Below are 13,218 nucleotides of genomic sequence, written 5' to 3' on the forward strand. Positions count from 1 at the left end.
GATAGATGTTCCTTTTCGTGAGGATTTAATGAAAAAGCTGAAAACAACTAGTGGATGGTTTATTGTGAGCTGATGTTCAGTCTGTGGCAGTCACAGGATCCCCCACCACTGGCAGGAGGGGCATTAGGGGCTGGTCTGAAAACTGAATTAAATGGACACTTACATAAGAAGATTAACAAAAGTCCAAGCAGCTCAGGACCCACTGTTCTGATCTCTAAACTGAATGTATTGTCACTCTTCCAACACTCACAGATTCACAGATTAGCGATATCTTCAAATATCACTGTTTTTGTGTTGTTCCGCATTTTAGGTGACACTTGGTGGTAACATCTGGAGGCTTGACTGACGAATTTTAATATTTTTAATACACAGACAGGATGTGGAAACCAGTGAGATGATAAAAAATAATCAGATAGACTGTTGAGCAGTCAGTGAGGCAGACACTGCACTGTCCCACTGTTATAACAGACAGTGAACTAAACTGCTGCTTTCTGTTGGCGCCGTTAGGGTTTAAATATTCACCCAGGAACTGTTTAAAATGGACCGATCTGTTTGATCGCTGGATTAAATCATCTGTTAGAACCCGTTTACATCGATAGTTCTGAAGGAAGTTTTAGAAATCCCTCCCGGTGAAGGCGGAAGTCAGCCGGAGTGTACTATCTCCACAAAGATGAAAACGGTGGTGACCCGGAAGTAGAATCCTCACTACCGAGGTCGCTGCCGACAACGTGTTTGGAGAGAGACAGGTCTGACTTTTCTTATTTTTATTCTTTCGCCGTCTGTTTTCTGTCTGTATCAGATTATTTCACATAGGGAATCTGAGACTTTGATTTTTTTTCACCGGGTGTTTCCGAAGTTAGCTAAAGTAGCTAAACCTCGAACTTAAACTAGTTCCTGTGAGTGAAAGTGAGTGTGCTTATTTCACCGGATTATAATCGGAGAGCTGGATATCTGGGCCAGATTAACGACACAAACTGCAGTGAAATCCGGTAATTCAATGTTTCCTTGATTTACGTTCAACTGCTCTTAAAACGCCAAACTTCTTTAATCGGAGTTTTTAAATCGTAAAATATTCCACAAATAACTGAATGAAATCTATTTCCTCTATTTTTTATCTTTTTCTAAATATACAGTTTTTTGCTGCTCACCACGTTGTTATCAAAATGGGAGGTGCAATGACGTTGCTTACGTCATTTATTCAAGCAAAACGAAAGACGGGGATAAAATTGTGATTCGATGACGTCAGCTAAATAAAGAGTTGACACTAGTGTGGTGACATGTTTTTGTTTCAGAACAACAAACCGACGCCATGACGTCATTGGCTCACCAGCTGAAGAGGCTGGCATTGCCTCAGAGTGACCCCAACCTGCTGACCCGGCGGGAGGTGGCCTCACTGCTCTTTGACCCTCGAGATGCTGCGTTGATGGACAGAAGCACCTTCTACGCCCTGGGTGAGTCCTGCTCTTCACCTGCAGACTCTTCGCAGTCTGAGGCGATTCAACATGGCTGCTGTTCTCTCTCTGCAGGCTGCACCGGCCTGGAAGAACTGCTGGGAATCGAACCGGCGTTCCTGGAGTTCCAGGACACCCTGTTCAGCCAAGCCTCGTTGACCTTGGAGCGCAGCGTCCAATCCAAAGAGGTCAACCAGAAGCTGGATGCCGGCATCTCACTCTTCCTCACCCGCCTTTCCCCCTATTTCCTCCTCAAACCAGCTCACAAGTGCATCGAGTGGCTGGTCCACCGGTATGACACACAGCTGCATGCCGCCATCACACCATCACCGACGAACACAAACACTAGTAGTCAAACCACCATTACTGATATGTTTAGTTCATAAACAAGCTGGAGTTCAAGGGTTAAAGGATATTTGATGTCATTGATCAGGACTCACAGCAGAAACATGAATGTAAAAATAACAAGAAAAGCAACAATAATCAAAAGGCTTCCTGGTTATTCACGTTGTGTTTGTGCTGCAGTTTCCACATCCAGCTCTATAACACCGACAGCCTGCTGGCATGCGCTCTGCCCTACCACGACACCAACACGTTTGTCCGAGTCCTGCAGCTCCTGAAGATTAGAGATGCCACCCACCGCTGGAACTGGCTGCACTGCCTGCAGGTCCGCCGCAGCCACATACCCAGACTCCACCCAGATACTCAGACGCCCTTATTTGTGCTCACCTGTTGTTGTTGTTGCTGTTTCTATAGAAACCGGGTGTGCCGTTGTCCAGAGGGGCGCTGATCACTCACTGCCACACAAACCTGAGCTTCATGGACTTCATCTGCACCATGGTGACCATGTCCATCCAGGTAAACTCGCCTTCATGTCCTTGACTCACTGTTGATGAAGAGGGAGGTCTGCTGCGGAACCAGAATCACATTGTTGCTGTCATCTTCATCTACCTCTTTCTTTTCAGGCATACTCAGGACACTCTGGAAGTTGCTCTCAGCTCAGAGTTATATTCTCCTTCTATGCCTCCACCATCGTTCCCGCTCTGGACGCCATGGACAAAGTGTCAGACACCATCATTTCCAAGCTGCTGCCGTACGTCCAAAGGGTGAGTGACTGGCTCAGCCCCACTGAATCATTCAATGTGCTGATAAAATCCTGTTGTTATACGTGTTGTTGCTGAAGATTGACTGCCTTTTTTATCAACCTGCTTCCCCTCCAGGGTCTGAAGTCGTCTCTGACCGACTACAAGGCAGCAACATACATGATCGTGTGCCAGCTGGCGGTGAAGGTGGTGATGGAGGCAAGTCTGGTCGAAAGTCTCGCCATTCACATCAGTAAATCGCTGGTCAAAGAGCCCGTTCTGGCCAAAGAGGGTTTGGGCTGCCTGATCGTGCTGCTGCAGAACCAGAAGAAGGGAGCGACTGGGCGCAGGTAGGCTCTGACCCCCCCATCTTTGTCCAGGTCACAGGTTTGATCCAGCTCCGCTGTGATTATGCCTCCTCTCTTGTTCAGAGCTTTCGGCCACCTGTGTTTGATGCCAGCACTGGTCCCCACGCTGCAGGAGATGGCGGCTGCTCATGATGTCAGTCCTCTGCTGCATTACCTGCTGCCGTACCTGATCCTCAGTGTCTTCACCAGCAGCTCAGGTGACAGTCCAGACCATTTGATCTCCGATGTACAAGTCAGAATAGACCTGGATTTACCTCCTGCTCTCTGTCACAGGTGAGATAGAGGCAGTCGAGCTCGGCATCCTGGAGTCCATCCTCAAGTCTGTCCCTCTTACCAAAGGCCTGGACCAGACGGCGTCTCGGTAAAATAAATATCAGATCAGACTGAGTACAAAGACCATCATGTCCACACTATGAACTGGACTTTTATTGCTCCTGCAGTTTGTTGTTGGAAGAATATCTGAAGACCGAACTTTCTGCTGAAGACAGCTCGGCTCTGGACCGACGCCTGCTGCCTCTGGTCCGAATCCTCGAGTCCAGGTGAGTCTGATTAGAAAAATGAACTCTATCAATAATTATATTTTATTTATGGACACACTGCTGTTTGGACTTGGGTGTTTATTTAATTTGCACAAAATTGTAGTAGCCAAAGATATCGCAATAAAGAGTAACTTCACAGATAATTTCATTCTTTTTAATTGACAAGAAAAAAATCACAAACAGCAAATGTAACATTAGAGAAACAAACTCTCTCCATCAGATACTGCAGCACTCTGGACGCCGTCCTCGCAGGTCTTGTGATCAACATCAGCAACAGTGAGCAGAAACAGCTTTTCCACCAGTTTCTGTCTCTGTCAGTGAGCAGTGGAAAATACCAGGTCAGTGTGTGTGTGTGTGTGTGTGTTTTACAAATATATTTATTAAATGTATTCATGTCTTCATCAACTGATCAAAGTTAAATTCTTTAAATTGTTTACTGTCTGATAGATTTTGGGTGACTCTGACTCGTCTCTGCTGCTCAGCCTCAAACATCCACAACCTTCAGTCAGAGTCTCGGCTGTGGAGCATCTGATGAGCGTCAGACAGGTAGAGACAAATTAGGCCTCCGCCGTCACGTGGTGGGTCAGAGAGGTTGCAGTGTAAAGATGTCTGTTGGTTTTTGTTTGATGTTGACTTAAACTTGTATCTCTGCAGAGTTTGGATGAGTCTTTCCTGAAAGCTGCTGTCATGGATCGTCTGAGGGACGACGTACCAGAGGTCGTGGCCGCCGCTCTCAGAGTCCTGGAGGTCAGTGAACCTGTCGGTTCTGGAGGCCAATGGCGTCAGTTGGACCTGCAAGTGACGTGTGGTCACTGTTGTGTTTCAGGTTTTGTTGGACGTGTTGGACTGCGAGGACACGACATTGTGTTTACTGTCGCTGCTGCACAAAGCAGATCAGTCCGGCGCTCAGAGCTGGTCAGTGACACTTGCTGTAGCTAACTGCTAACACCTGGCCTCACTGTGATATCAGCACATTTAAACTCTGTTTCTTTTAGGCTGCCAGTGATGACAGAGGCGGTGCGTTTACTGTCTGATCCACGCCTGGGAAAGGAGGATGCGGAGTGGGTCCAGAAAACAGGATGGAGACTGCTGCTCTTCCTGGTGATCACTGCTGCCGGGCCGGGCTCAGTCCAGCTTAGTCTGGCTTTCTGCGTCGCCCGATCCTCCATCCTCACCCAGCACCCACTCACCTTCAACTGGGCTCAAGGTAACGGAGCCCACCGTGCACTTGCTGCTTCACAATACAAGCCAGTGAGGGTTTTTTATTGTGAAGGAGTAGCAGAGACCTTGAATCAGAAAGTGAATACTGCTGATGTGATGTCCTCACAGAGCTGGACGACGTGATGAAGAGATGCTCAGATTCCGACTTCATAGGTTTGGCCAACCAGCGTCTCGTCTCCACACTGACCAAGAATTTAGCGAACATGGAACACTTCTCTAAACGAAATGCTGTGAGTTTCAAATTCAGCCTGAAATCTTTGCTGAGGCTTTTCCTTCCCTCCCTAAATGAATCTTCCAAACTGACTGAAAGATAGAAACTTCAGATCAGCTCTAGAACAACCCAAATACCTGAGAGGAACTTTTCTTTGGTTATCCTGCTTTACACAGTTTTTATTGGGAACATTTTCTGAGCTTCTTACAGACAACAAATACAGACAACAGTCTTAGTTGAGTCAGACAGAAGCAGATGATTCTGGATATGTAGAGCCTTTTTAAAGTGGGCAGGAGGTGGGTGAACAGTTCATCTGTCAGGGACATTTTCAGCCGCAGATTGATCTTTTTGATTGATCAAGTCTTTTTGTGGTCCTCAGCTGGAAAAGCTGGTTCTGTTGGTGGAACAGCAGTGGGGTTCTAGCCTCAGAGAGCAGGCGTCCTTCCTGGTGCTGACCCAGACTCTCCTGCTCAGCCTGGGCCAGCTGAGTGAAACGCAGCACCTGCTGACAGCTCAGAGGGTCTACACAGTGCTAGAGCGCCCTCTGCTGGAGACCACCAGGGACTTCGATGCACAGGTCAGATGGCAGCTGTGAAATGGCGAGTGAATGTCGAGTGAATGACCATTTCCTGTTAGTCACAGTAAAGAGCTGGTTTTGTTGTGTGTTTGAACAGGAAGCAGAGCGCCCTATGTCAGGTCCCTCTTCCTTCTCTGAGGCGCTGACTCTGTACTTGTCCAGGTGTGGGTCAGCTGACCATGTCGACAGAGAGTACAGCTTTGTCCTAATCTCTCTGCTCAGAGACTTCATCTCCTCTCTCAGGTGTCACGACGCCTCCTTTAAAGGTAACGAGCAGCCTTCTGACGCCTCATACGCATCGTGTCGAGCTCATCTGACCTTTCTGACTTCTGTCTGCCAGGTGAGCTATGGTGGAACCCGGAAAAGCTGGACACAAACACCTGCTGTTACCTGGGATTAATCTGCCGCCTCTACAGCGTTGTCATCAGCGGTGCCGGAGAAGGGCCAACGGCGGGAAGCTTCAGGGAGCTGATGAAACTCCTGGTCCGGGTACGAAAATCTGAGCTGACTGAAATGTTGTGATAACCAATCAGAACATCACTCCAACCATCGTTTCCGCCTCCTGCAGGTCCATCTCCCTGAGCCAGCGATGCTCTTCAGCTTCCTGTGTCTGCTGTGGGGATACAGCAGTAACCGTGGCGATCAGCTGGATGTGAAGGTCGGCGCCGTGCTACAGACTCAGGCTCTGTACATGGGCCGAGCTCTGCTGAGCGTGCAACCTGCCGCCACACTGGAGCGGCTGGCTGCTGCCGAGTCACCTGGTGAGCATCAGGTCAAAGGTTAAAGAAACAACTAAACAACCAGAAGTCACTGTAAATGTGTCTGTATGTGTGTCTGTGTGTCTGTGTGCACCAGTGGTCCCGTCCCTGTTGTGTTGTCTAAGCTCTCCAGTTCGTGACGTCCGGAGAGCGGCCCTTAGCACTTTGGAGAGCCTAGCAGAAGAGGGCTCCTCTCCCTTCCAGCCAATCACAGAGAAGCTCCTGAAGACGTCAGATGAGGTCGTGGCCGACCCGTCGTACCTGAGCTCAGTGAGGAAACCAAGGATTGGGTCTGACCAGCAATTCAAGAAGCTTAATGATGAAAGGTAGTTAATTGTGTCCCCCCCCCACCCCAAAGGTTCTGGGTGTCCTTTATGAAGAGTGTCTGTCCAATAAACTGAAGCCGCAGCAGAGGAAGGTGCAGACATCGATGCAGCAGCTGCTGAGGTGTGTTCAGGTGCCATGCTGTCCGTCGTATAGCGCTGCCAGCCTACTGAGGGCGCTGAAGCTTGTCAACGGCCAGGTGGGGTTGGGGTGGGGAATCACCTGTGCAGCTACAGAGAGTGGATCAGGATCTTGTGTCTGACATCTGCCCCCCCCCCCCATTTAGTCTGTCCTGTCTGCCCTCCTTCCTGTTCTGGACCGGCTCCTGGACCAGATGCCCGATGCCCCCGCCCTGCTGCATGCTGAAGCCCAGCTGATGCAGCTCGTCCTGGGAAAGTACAATGAGATGTCGGCCCCTCTGTTGTCCAAAGACCCAAACTGTCTAGACCTGTTCATCAGAGCTCTAAAGACCTCGAGCCAGCTGCACCCCGACATCCCCAGCTGCCAGATCATCGCTCTGGAACAGGTCAGGAAACCTGAAGCTCCAGTTAGACCATATTAAACTGGTTCAAACTGGGTTAGATTTGAATCAGGATTTGAAAGAATGAAAATCTGTTTTGATTTGATTGAGATGATACCAGGTTCAAAACAAAGGTGTAGTTAATTCTCAGCCTGTAAAAACTGAGCTGATTCTGAATATGTGGAAAAACAGAAATTTTAATAGACCACAGATAAACCTCCATCTCTGGTCCAGTCCACTCAGACTGACTTGAATGTCAACGTGAAAAGGGAAAAGGTTTGGGAGATGAAACTTCATCATGCCTCCTTTTCCTCACACTGCAGGTCACCAAGCCATTTTTCTCAGCACTCGGAGACGAGAAGGTTCAGCAGAAGCTTCTGTCGGTGACCTTTGACCTGCTGGTCCAGAGCAGGAGTCCATTGGTGGCCAACACCATCAGCAGTGTCTTCAAGGGGGTAAGGAGACCAGCAGGTCCTGGTCCACTGAGCTTCATAAGCAAAATATTAGACAGATTAGTCCATGAAACTAGATCTGAAAGATCATCAGACTCTCTCTTCCCCCTTCTTCTCTGGACAGATTGCCGTTGATGGTCAGCTGGTGGCCAATGAGCTGGCTCCTCCTGACAGACCCAGAGTCAGTGTCACGGTTCAGCAAACCCGCAGGAGTAAGATGATGCAGAGGTGAGATCAGGTCCACATCAGTTCTGATCCCTGATCCTCCTACGGTTCATTGAAGATGTGGACCTTTTTAAATTTGAGAGCATATTAATCCTCCTTTTTCCAGCTCAGGCATAAAAGTTTTGTTGTCTAGCAGGAAACCTGTGGACGGAGGGGAGGCGGGGCCAGACAGTTGTGCTGTGCCATGGCAGAGAGTCACTCTGATCCTGGAGCTGCTGCAGCACAAGAAGAAGCTGAAGAGGGCCCAGATGTTGGTTCCGGTCCTGTTCTCTCTGCTCTCCAGGTACTGAGCCAAATATTGGTACTTGGTGTTGGATTTCTGAGGTGAGTCTGGACCTGACCAGTGTCTCTGTCTCCGTCCTCAGGAGTCTGGAGTCCAATTCAGGAGATCACACCAACATAGAGTACACCAGGCAGCTGCTGCTTGGCTGTCTGCTTAATGTCTGCCACAGACTGTGTCCTGACGGACGACCTGCAGGGCCGGGTGAGTCGCCTCACTCTGTGCTGCGTCTTTGTCCTTGCCCTCGCCCTCCCTCGGTCTGATCCCTGTCCTCACTCTGTCTCTGTCTGTGCAGACATCCTGGATGAAGACAAGTTCAGTGTGGAGCTGGTGGTTCAGTGTATCCGAGCATCCGACATGCCGCAGACTCACCACCATGCTCTGCTGCTGCTGGGCGCCGTCGCCACCATCTTTCCTGTGAGTCACACCCTCGCCGCCTGTTTCCACACACACACACACACACACACACACTCACACACACACTCCTTCAAGCACATAGCAGCTCACACACAAGGTTTTTTTGGCTGAGACGGCAGATATTAAATGTCTGATGGATGTCTGAGTCGACCATGGCAAAGGTGTTTGCCGTCTCACCCTGTCTGCTCGTCATCTTCCAGGAAAAGGTCCTGCACAACATCATGCCCATTTTCACCTTCATGGGCGCCAACATCCTGCGTATGGACGACGCCTACAGCTTCAAGGTCATCGACCAGACAGTTCAGACTGTCATACCTGCCCTGATCCAGGTGAGTCTGACGACCTGCTGAGAGTCAGCGTCATGTGAGTAGAATTATTAAACCTCCTCCTCCTCCTCAGGCCCACCGGCTGTCTGACAGTCAGTCTTCAGATCACGTACACGCCGTGGTTACCAGAATCATGCATGTGTTTGCTGATGCCATTCCTCATGTCCCCGAACACCGGCGGCTGCCCGTGCTGGTCCAGCTGATCACCACGCTAGGCCCCGACCGTTTCCTGTGGGTCCTGATGCTCCTCCTCTTCAAGCTGCACGTCACACAGCCCGGTCGCACAGCAAACGACAAGGTGACTCACTTGTCAGGTGTCATGTCCGCCAGACCGAATGGTTCACCACTTCCCGCCTGTTAATTAAACTGTGTGTGTGTAGGATGTGGCTCTGGACAGAGACCTGGACTTCTGGATCTCTCTGTGTTGCCAGTTTGAGGTCTGTGATCAGCTGTCCTCCATCATCAGCATCTTCACCTTCCTGCTGCAGCTGCCAGACGACAAAGATGATGGTGAGACATTCAGAGCAAGAAGGAGTAGGAAGAGAAAAGTCCTCCCATCATGTGATCAATATTAAAATATACTATAAATTCACAAGTATTTTACATAACAATTATTATTTAATTAACAATTTGACATTTTTATTCCAGAAACAGTTTGTTCATTTCAGGTTAGATATCTAAAATCTTGACACACTAATTAAATCAGTGACGTAATAAACGTGCCTGTTTGTGTCCCTGCAGCTCTGGCGAAGAGACGAGGAGCCAAGAAGAAGAAGAAGGAGGAGGAAGAGGAGGAGAAGAAGATGGAGGAACTGATCTTCAGCGTGGAAACTCACAGCAGCAAAGAGCTGAGGCACTTTAAGTTCCTCAGTGTGTCCTTCGTGGCTCAGCTGCTCGGCTCTGCCAGCTTAATCCAGAAGGTCTCAGCTGTTTACTTCCTGTTTCAGTGTCTACTTTCAGGAAACATCCTTCGTGACAGCAAGTGTTTACTGTGTCCGACCTCTGTGCAGGTTGCTGATGGTGGCAACGACCTGGATGAAACTCTGCAACAGCTGCAGCAGCGGTGAGTCATCTTCTGCTGGTCGACACCCAGGAACCAGATGGATTCTGGGACATCTGCTAACCTGCTGTTGTGTGTTTCAGGCTGCTGGAGGAAATCCTGCGTTACATCCACAGCACGGCTCGTGGCGTGGAGCAGAACGCTGACACGCCCACCACCAAGTTCTGGAGGGTCCTCCTGAACAAGTCGTATGATGTCCTGGACAAGGTACACTGGACTCTTATCCACATCAACATTACGCCATTCAAACAGGAAGTACAGCAAGTCTCACCTCTGTCTCCCGTTACCAGGTCAACGCCTTATTGCCAACAGATAGCTTCATCACAGTGATGAGGGGGCTGATGGGAAACCAGCTGCCGTCCGTCAGGAGAAAAGCCATGGAGCTTCTGAACAACAAACTGCTGCACAGGACACAGTGGGAGGAACCACAGGTGATAGACACACACACACACACACACACAGAAGTTTGACTTAGACTACTGACTGACTGATAACAGTTGGAGGGAAGCTTTTTGTTTCTGATGATTCTGTTCTGCCTCAGGTCATCATGCTCTTACAGCTGACCGGAGACCTGCTGAGCATTGTGGGTAAAGGTTCGGATAAGGCGGAGCAAGCCATCAACCGACAGACTGCGCTCTACAGCCTCAAGTTGCTCTGTCGCAGGTTCGGCGCCGACCATCAGGAGGTGTTTATCCCTGTCCTGCAGCGGACTGTTGAGGTTGTTATGGCGAAAGAAGAGGAGAAAAATGTGATGGGCAGTGCTCTGCTCTGCATCGCCGAGGTGGTTGCCACCCTAGGCGCCCTCGCCATCCCACAGTTACCCAGGTGTGTAAGAAGGCTGGAGCAACATCGGGGGGGGGGGGTGACATCTTGGCTGGCCCCGCCTGAATTCATCACACAGCGTGGCTCTCTCTTGTCCTGCAGGTTGATGCCAGCTCTGTTGCTCACTCTCAGCGACAGGAAGCTGACCAACGAGATCTACCTGCTGAGTGGCGTCACCGCCCTCCACAAGGTCACCGACACGCTGCCTCACTTCATCAGCCCCTACCTGCAGGAAACCACCTCACAGGTGAGGTCAGATCAGACCGAACCAGCTTGGACCAGACCAGATTGTCTGATCTGGTCTGGTCATCTGGACCTGAGCAGACGATGAAATGGATCCGGTCTGCTCCAAATCTGCTTTGTCTGACTCAGGTCTTTGGCGTCCCAGGTGTTGTGGTCTCTTTAACACTTACTGTCCCTGCAGGTATGTCGGCTGACCCAGCTGGTCCACACTTTGTCATCCTCCTCGTCCTCGTCCTCCCAGCTCTCCGTCCGTCTGGCCTCCCTCAGGTCCACCTTGGCCACCAAGCTGCCCCCCCGGGTCCTGCTTCCCACCCTGTCCAAGTGCTACAGCAGCATGGTGCTGGATCAGAAGGTTAGCTCAGCTCTACTTTCTCCTGGGAGCCCCATTAGACATTCCTGCTCTGATTCAGGTGTGAGCTCACCTGAGGACTCACCTGACTGATGTGTCTCCTGCAGAAACAGCTGACGGTGCTGATGGGGGTCCTGAAAGAGCACCTTGCCCACATGGACAAAGACCAGCTCAGCTTCCACCAGTCAGAGCTCACCTCCTTCTTCCTCACTGCCCTCGACTTCCGCTCCCGAGACAGCCGGGTGAGGTCACCACGATGACCTGCTGCTGCTGCTACTGTTGTTGTTGTTGTTGTTGTTGAGGACCGACTGTGACTTCTTCTTCTCCTCAGGGCGATCTGGAGAAGACGTCAGAGATTGAGGGTCACGTGATCAACTGTCTTGTCACCATGGTGATGAAACTGTCAGAGGTCACGTTCCGGCCGCTCTTCTTCAAGGTAACGTGTCTGCTGCTCCTGTGGATCAGTGTGTGCTCTGTAAAAGTTTCAATCCCTGCATTTGTGTCCCTGCAGCTGTTCGACTGGAGTAAATCAGACAGCACTGAGCGCCTGCTGACCTTTTACCGGCTGTCCGACGCCCTCGCCGAGCGGCTCAAAGGCCTCTTCGTCCTGTTTGCAGGAAATCTGATCAAACCATTTTCTGAGCTGCTGCAGAAAATCCACAGCTCTAAGACGAGTGAGCAAAATCTGTTTGATATTCTGGAGATGGATTTGCGTTGCATTTTTGTCGCATAAGTTTCTTGTGTTTTCTCTAAATAATTATTTAGAGAATTCCATTTAATTTTATTTTAATACTATTTTATATTTCATTTAAAAGAAATCTACCCTAACCCTACTTAATTTTTTATTTGATCTATTCAGCCGAAATTAATTTAATATATTTTAATGTGAACTGAATCCATTTTCTGATTTAATTTTCCTCCCCAGATGAGCAGATGTTCGACTCGGACGGCGGCGAGCAGAAGAGCGTTATGCTGCTTCATTACATCCTCGACTGTCTCCACAAGATCTTCCTCTACGACACTCAGCACTTCATGAGTAAAGAGCGAGCCGACGCCCTGCTGAGCCCGCTGGTCGACCAGGTGAGGGCGCCACCTGATCTGATTCATTAAACCAGCTCAGCTTACAGACAAATGAACATAATGGAAACGAGGACCTGTTGCTTAGCAACCATCAATCAGTTGGCTCACATCTCACTGTGTTGTGAAGCTGTGAGTCGAAAATGATACTATGTGTTTCTTCCTGTTGTGCAGGTGGAGAACACCCTGGGGGGGGGGCAGGTGTATCGGCAGAGGGTGACCCAGCACCTGGTGCCCTGTGTGGGGCAGTTTGCTGTGGCGCTGGCCGACAACACTCTGTGGAAAATCCTCAACTACCAGATTCTTCTGAAGACCAGGCACAGCGACGCCCAGGTGAGGTCACCTGAACCGCCACTGCTGAGCTCTGTGGGCGGGGGGTGCGAACTGAATAATGGTTTTATGTCAAAATAACACTTTCTACGAGAACAGGATGAAGTGAATTGTACTCCTCCTCTTCAGGTGCGTTTCTCCTCTCTGTTGATGTTGATGGAGTTGGCATCAAAGTTGAAGGAAAACTATATGGTGCTGCTTCCAGAGACCATCCCCTTCCTGGCTGAACTGATGGAGGGTGAGGACACGGACACACACACACACACACACACACACACACAGGAAGTTTATTTTGAAAGCAGAACTGTTTCTGGTAACACCTTCCTGGTGCTTTCAAAGTAAAGTTCTGTTTGTTTCCAGATGAGTGTGAGGAGGTAGAGCAGCAGGTCCAGAAGGTCATTCAGGAGATGGAGAACATCCTGGGAGAGCCACTGCAGAGCTTCTTCTAACACACACAGTATTACTAATACTCACGTCAGGAGTGGTGATCACACTGAATGTTTTAAACTGATAAGAAATAAATAACTCAATCACCATCTTTGTTTAGTTTTTGTCTTTGGCTGTTTTGATTATTATGATCATTGTT

The 13,218-nt window shown here is 49.6% G+C and overlaps 1 protein-coding gene across 3 annotated transcripts; it reads left to right on the forward strand.

Moving 5' to 3' along the window:
• The first annotated feature begins 699 nt into the window (after positions 1-699).
• heatr1 (HEAT repeat containing 1) lies at positions 700-13,218 on the forward strand. Of its 3 annotated transcripts, none has more exons than XM_029527463.1 (45): positions 700-746; positions 1,293-1,451; positions 1,527-1,743; positions 1,977-2,118; positions 2,208-2,309; positions 2,417-2,557; positions 2,672-2,883; positions 2,965-3,098; positions 3,175-3,262; positions 3,342-3,440; positions 3,661-3,778; positions 3,888-3,986; positions 4,095-4,187; positions 4,267-4,355; positions 4,436-4,647; positions 4,770-4,891; positions 5,252-5,449; positions 5,547-5,715; positions 5,790-5,938; positions 6,018-6,210; positions 6,305-6,477; positions 6,566-6,730; positions 6,818-7,057; positions 7,375-7,506; positions 7,628-7,731; positions 7,862-8,011; positions 8,094-8,212; positions 8,304-8,425; positions 8,626-8,754; positions 8,825-9,049; positions 9,132-9,261; positions 9,493-9,671; positions 9,762-9,814; positions 9,895-10,018; positions 10,102-10,242; positions 10,353-10,636; positions 10,736-10,880; positions 11,058-11,228; positions 11,333-11,467; positions 11,557-11,661; positions 11,737-11,899; positions 12,151-12,305; positions 12,477-12,635; positions 12,762-12,870; positions 12,993-13,218. In XM_029527463.1, the coding sequence occupies exons 2-45, from the start codon at positions 1,310-1,312 to the stop codon at positions 13,079-13,081; spliced, it is 6,420 nt and encodes a 2,139-aa protein (XP_029383323.1). In that variant the 5' UTR covers positions 700-746; positions 1,293-1,309; the 3' UTR covers positions 13,082-13,218. The 3 variants fall into 3 exon arrangements, with proteins under 3 accessions (XP_029383323.1, XP_029383322.1, XP_029383324.1); XM_029527462.1 differs by lacking the exon at positions 700-746 and adding an exon at positions 776-989 and having other exon boundaries at positions 12,993-13,133; XM_029527464.1 differs by lacking the exon at positions 700-746 and having other exon boundaries at positions 1,310-1,451; positions 7,865-8,011; positions 12,993-13,133.

This window comes from Echeneis naucrates, chromosome 19 (assembly GCF_900963305.1).
Source record: "Echeneis naucrates chromosome 19, fEcheNa1.1, whole genome shotgun sequence".
NCBI lineage: Eukaryota > Metazoa > Chordata > Actinopteri > Carangiformes > Echeneidae > Echeneis > Echeneis naucrates.

What these genes read in the sequence shown, in the direction of transcription:
- heatr1 (XM_029527463.1), top strand. Translation starts at nt 1,310, where the DNA reads ATGACGTCATTGGCTCACCAGCTGAAGAGGCTGGCATTGCCTCAGAGT. An exon ending in CAGTCCGGCGCTCAGAGCTG is followed by an intron (nt 4,356 to 4,435) that starts GTCAGTGACACT and finishes TGTTTCTTTTAG; the next exon opens with GCTGCCAGTGATGACAGAGG. An exon ending in CTGTTCTCTCTGCTCTCCAG is followed by an intron (nt 8,012 to 8,093) that starts GTACTGAGCCAA and finishes CTCCGTCCTCAG; the next exon opens with GAGTCTGGAGTCCAATTCAG.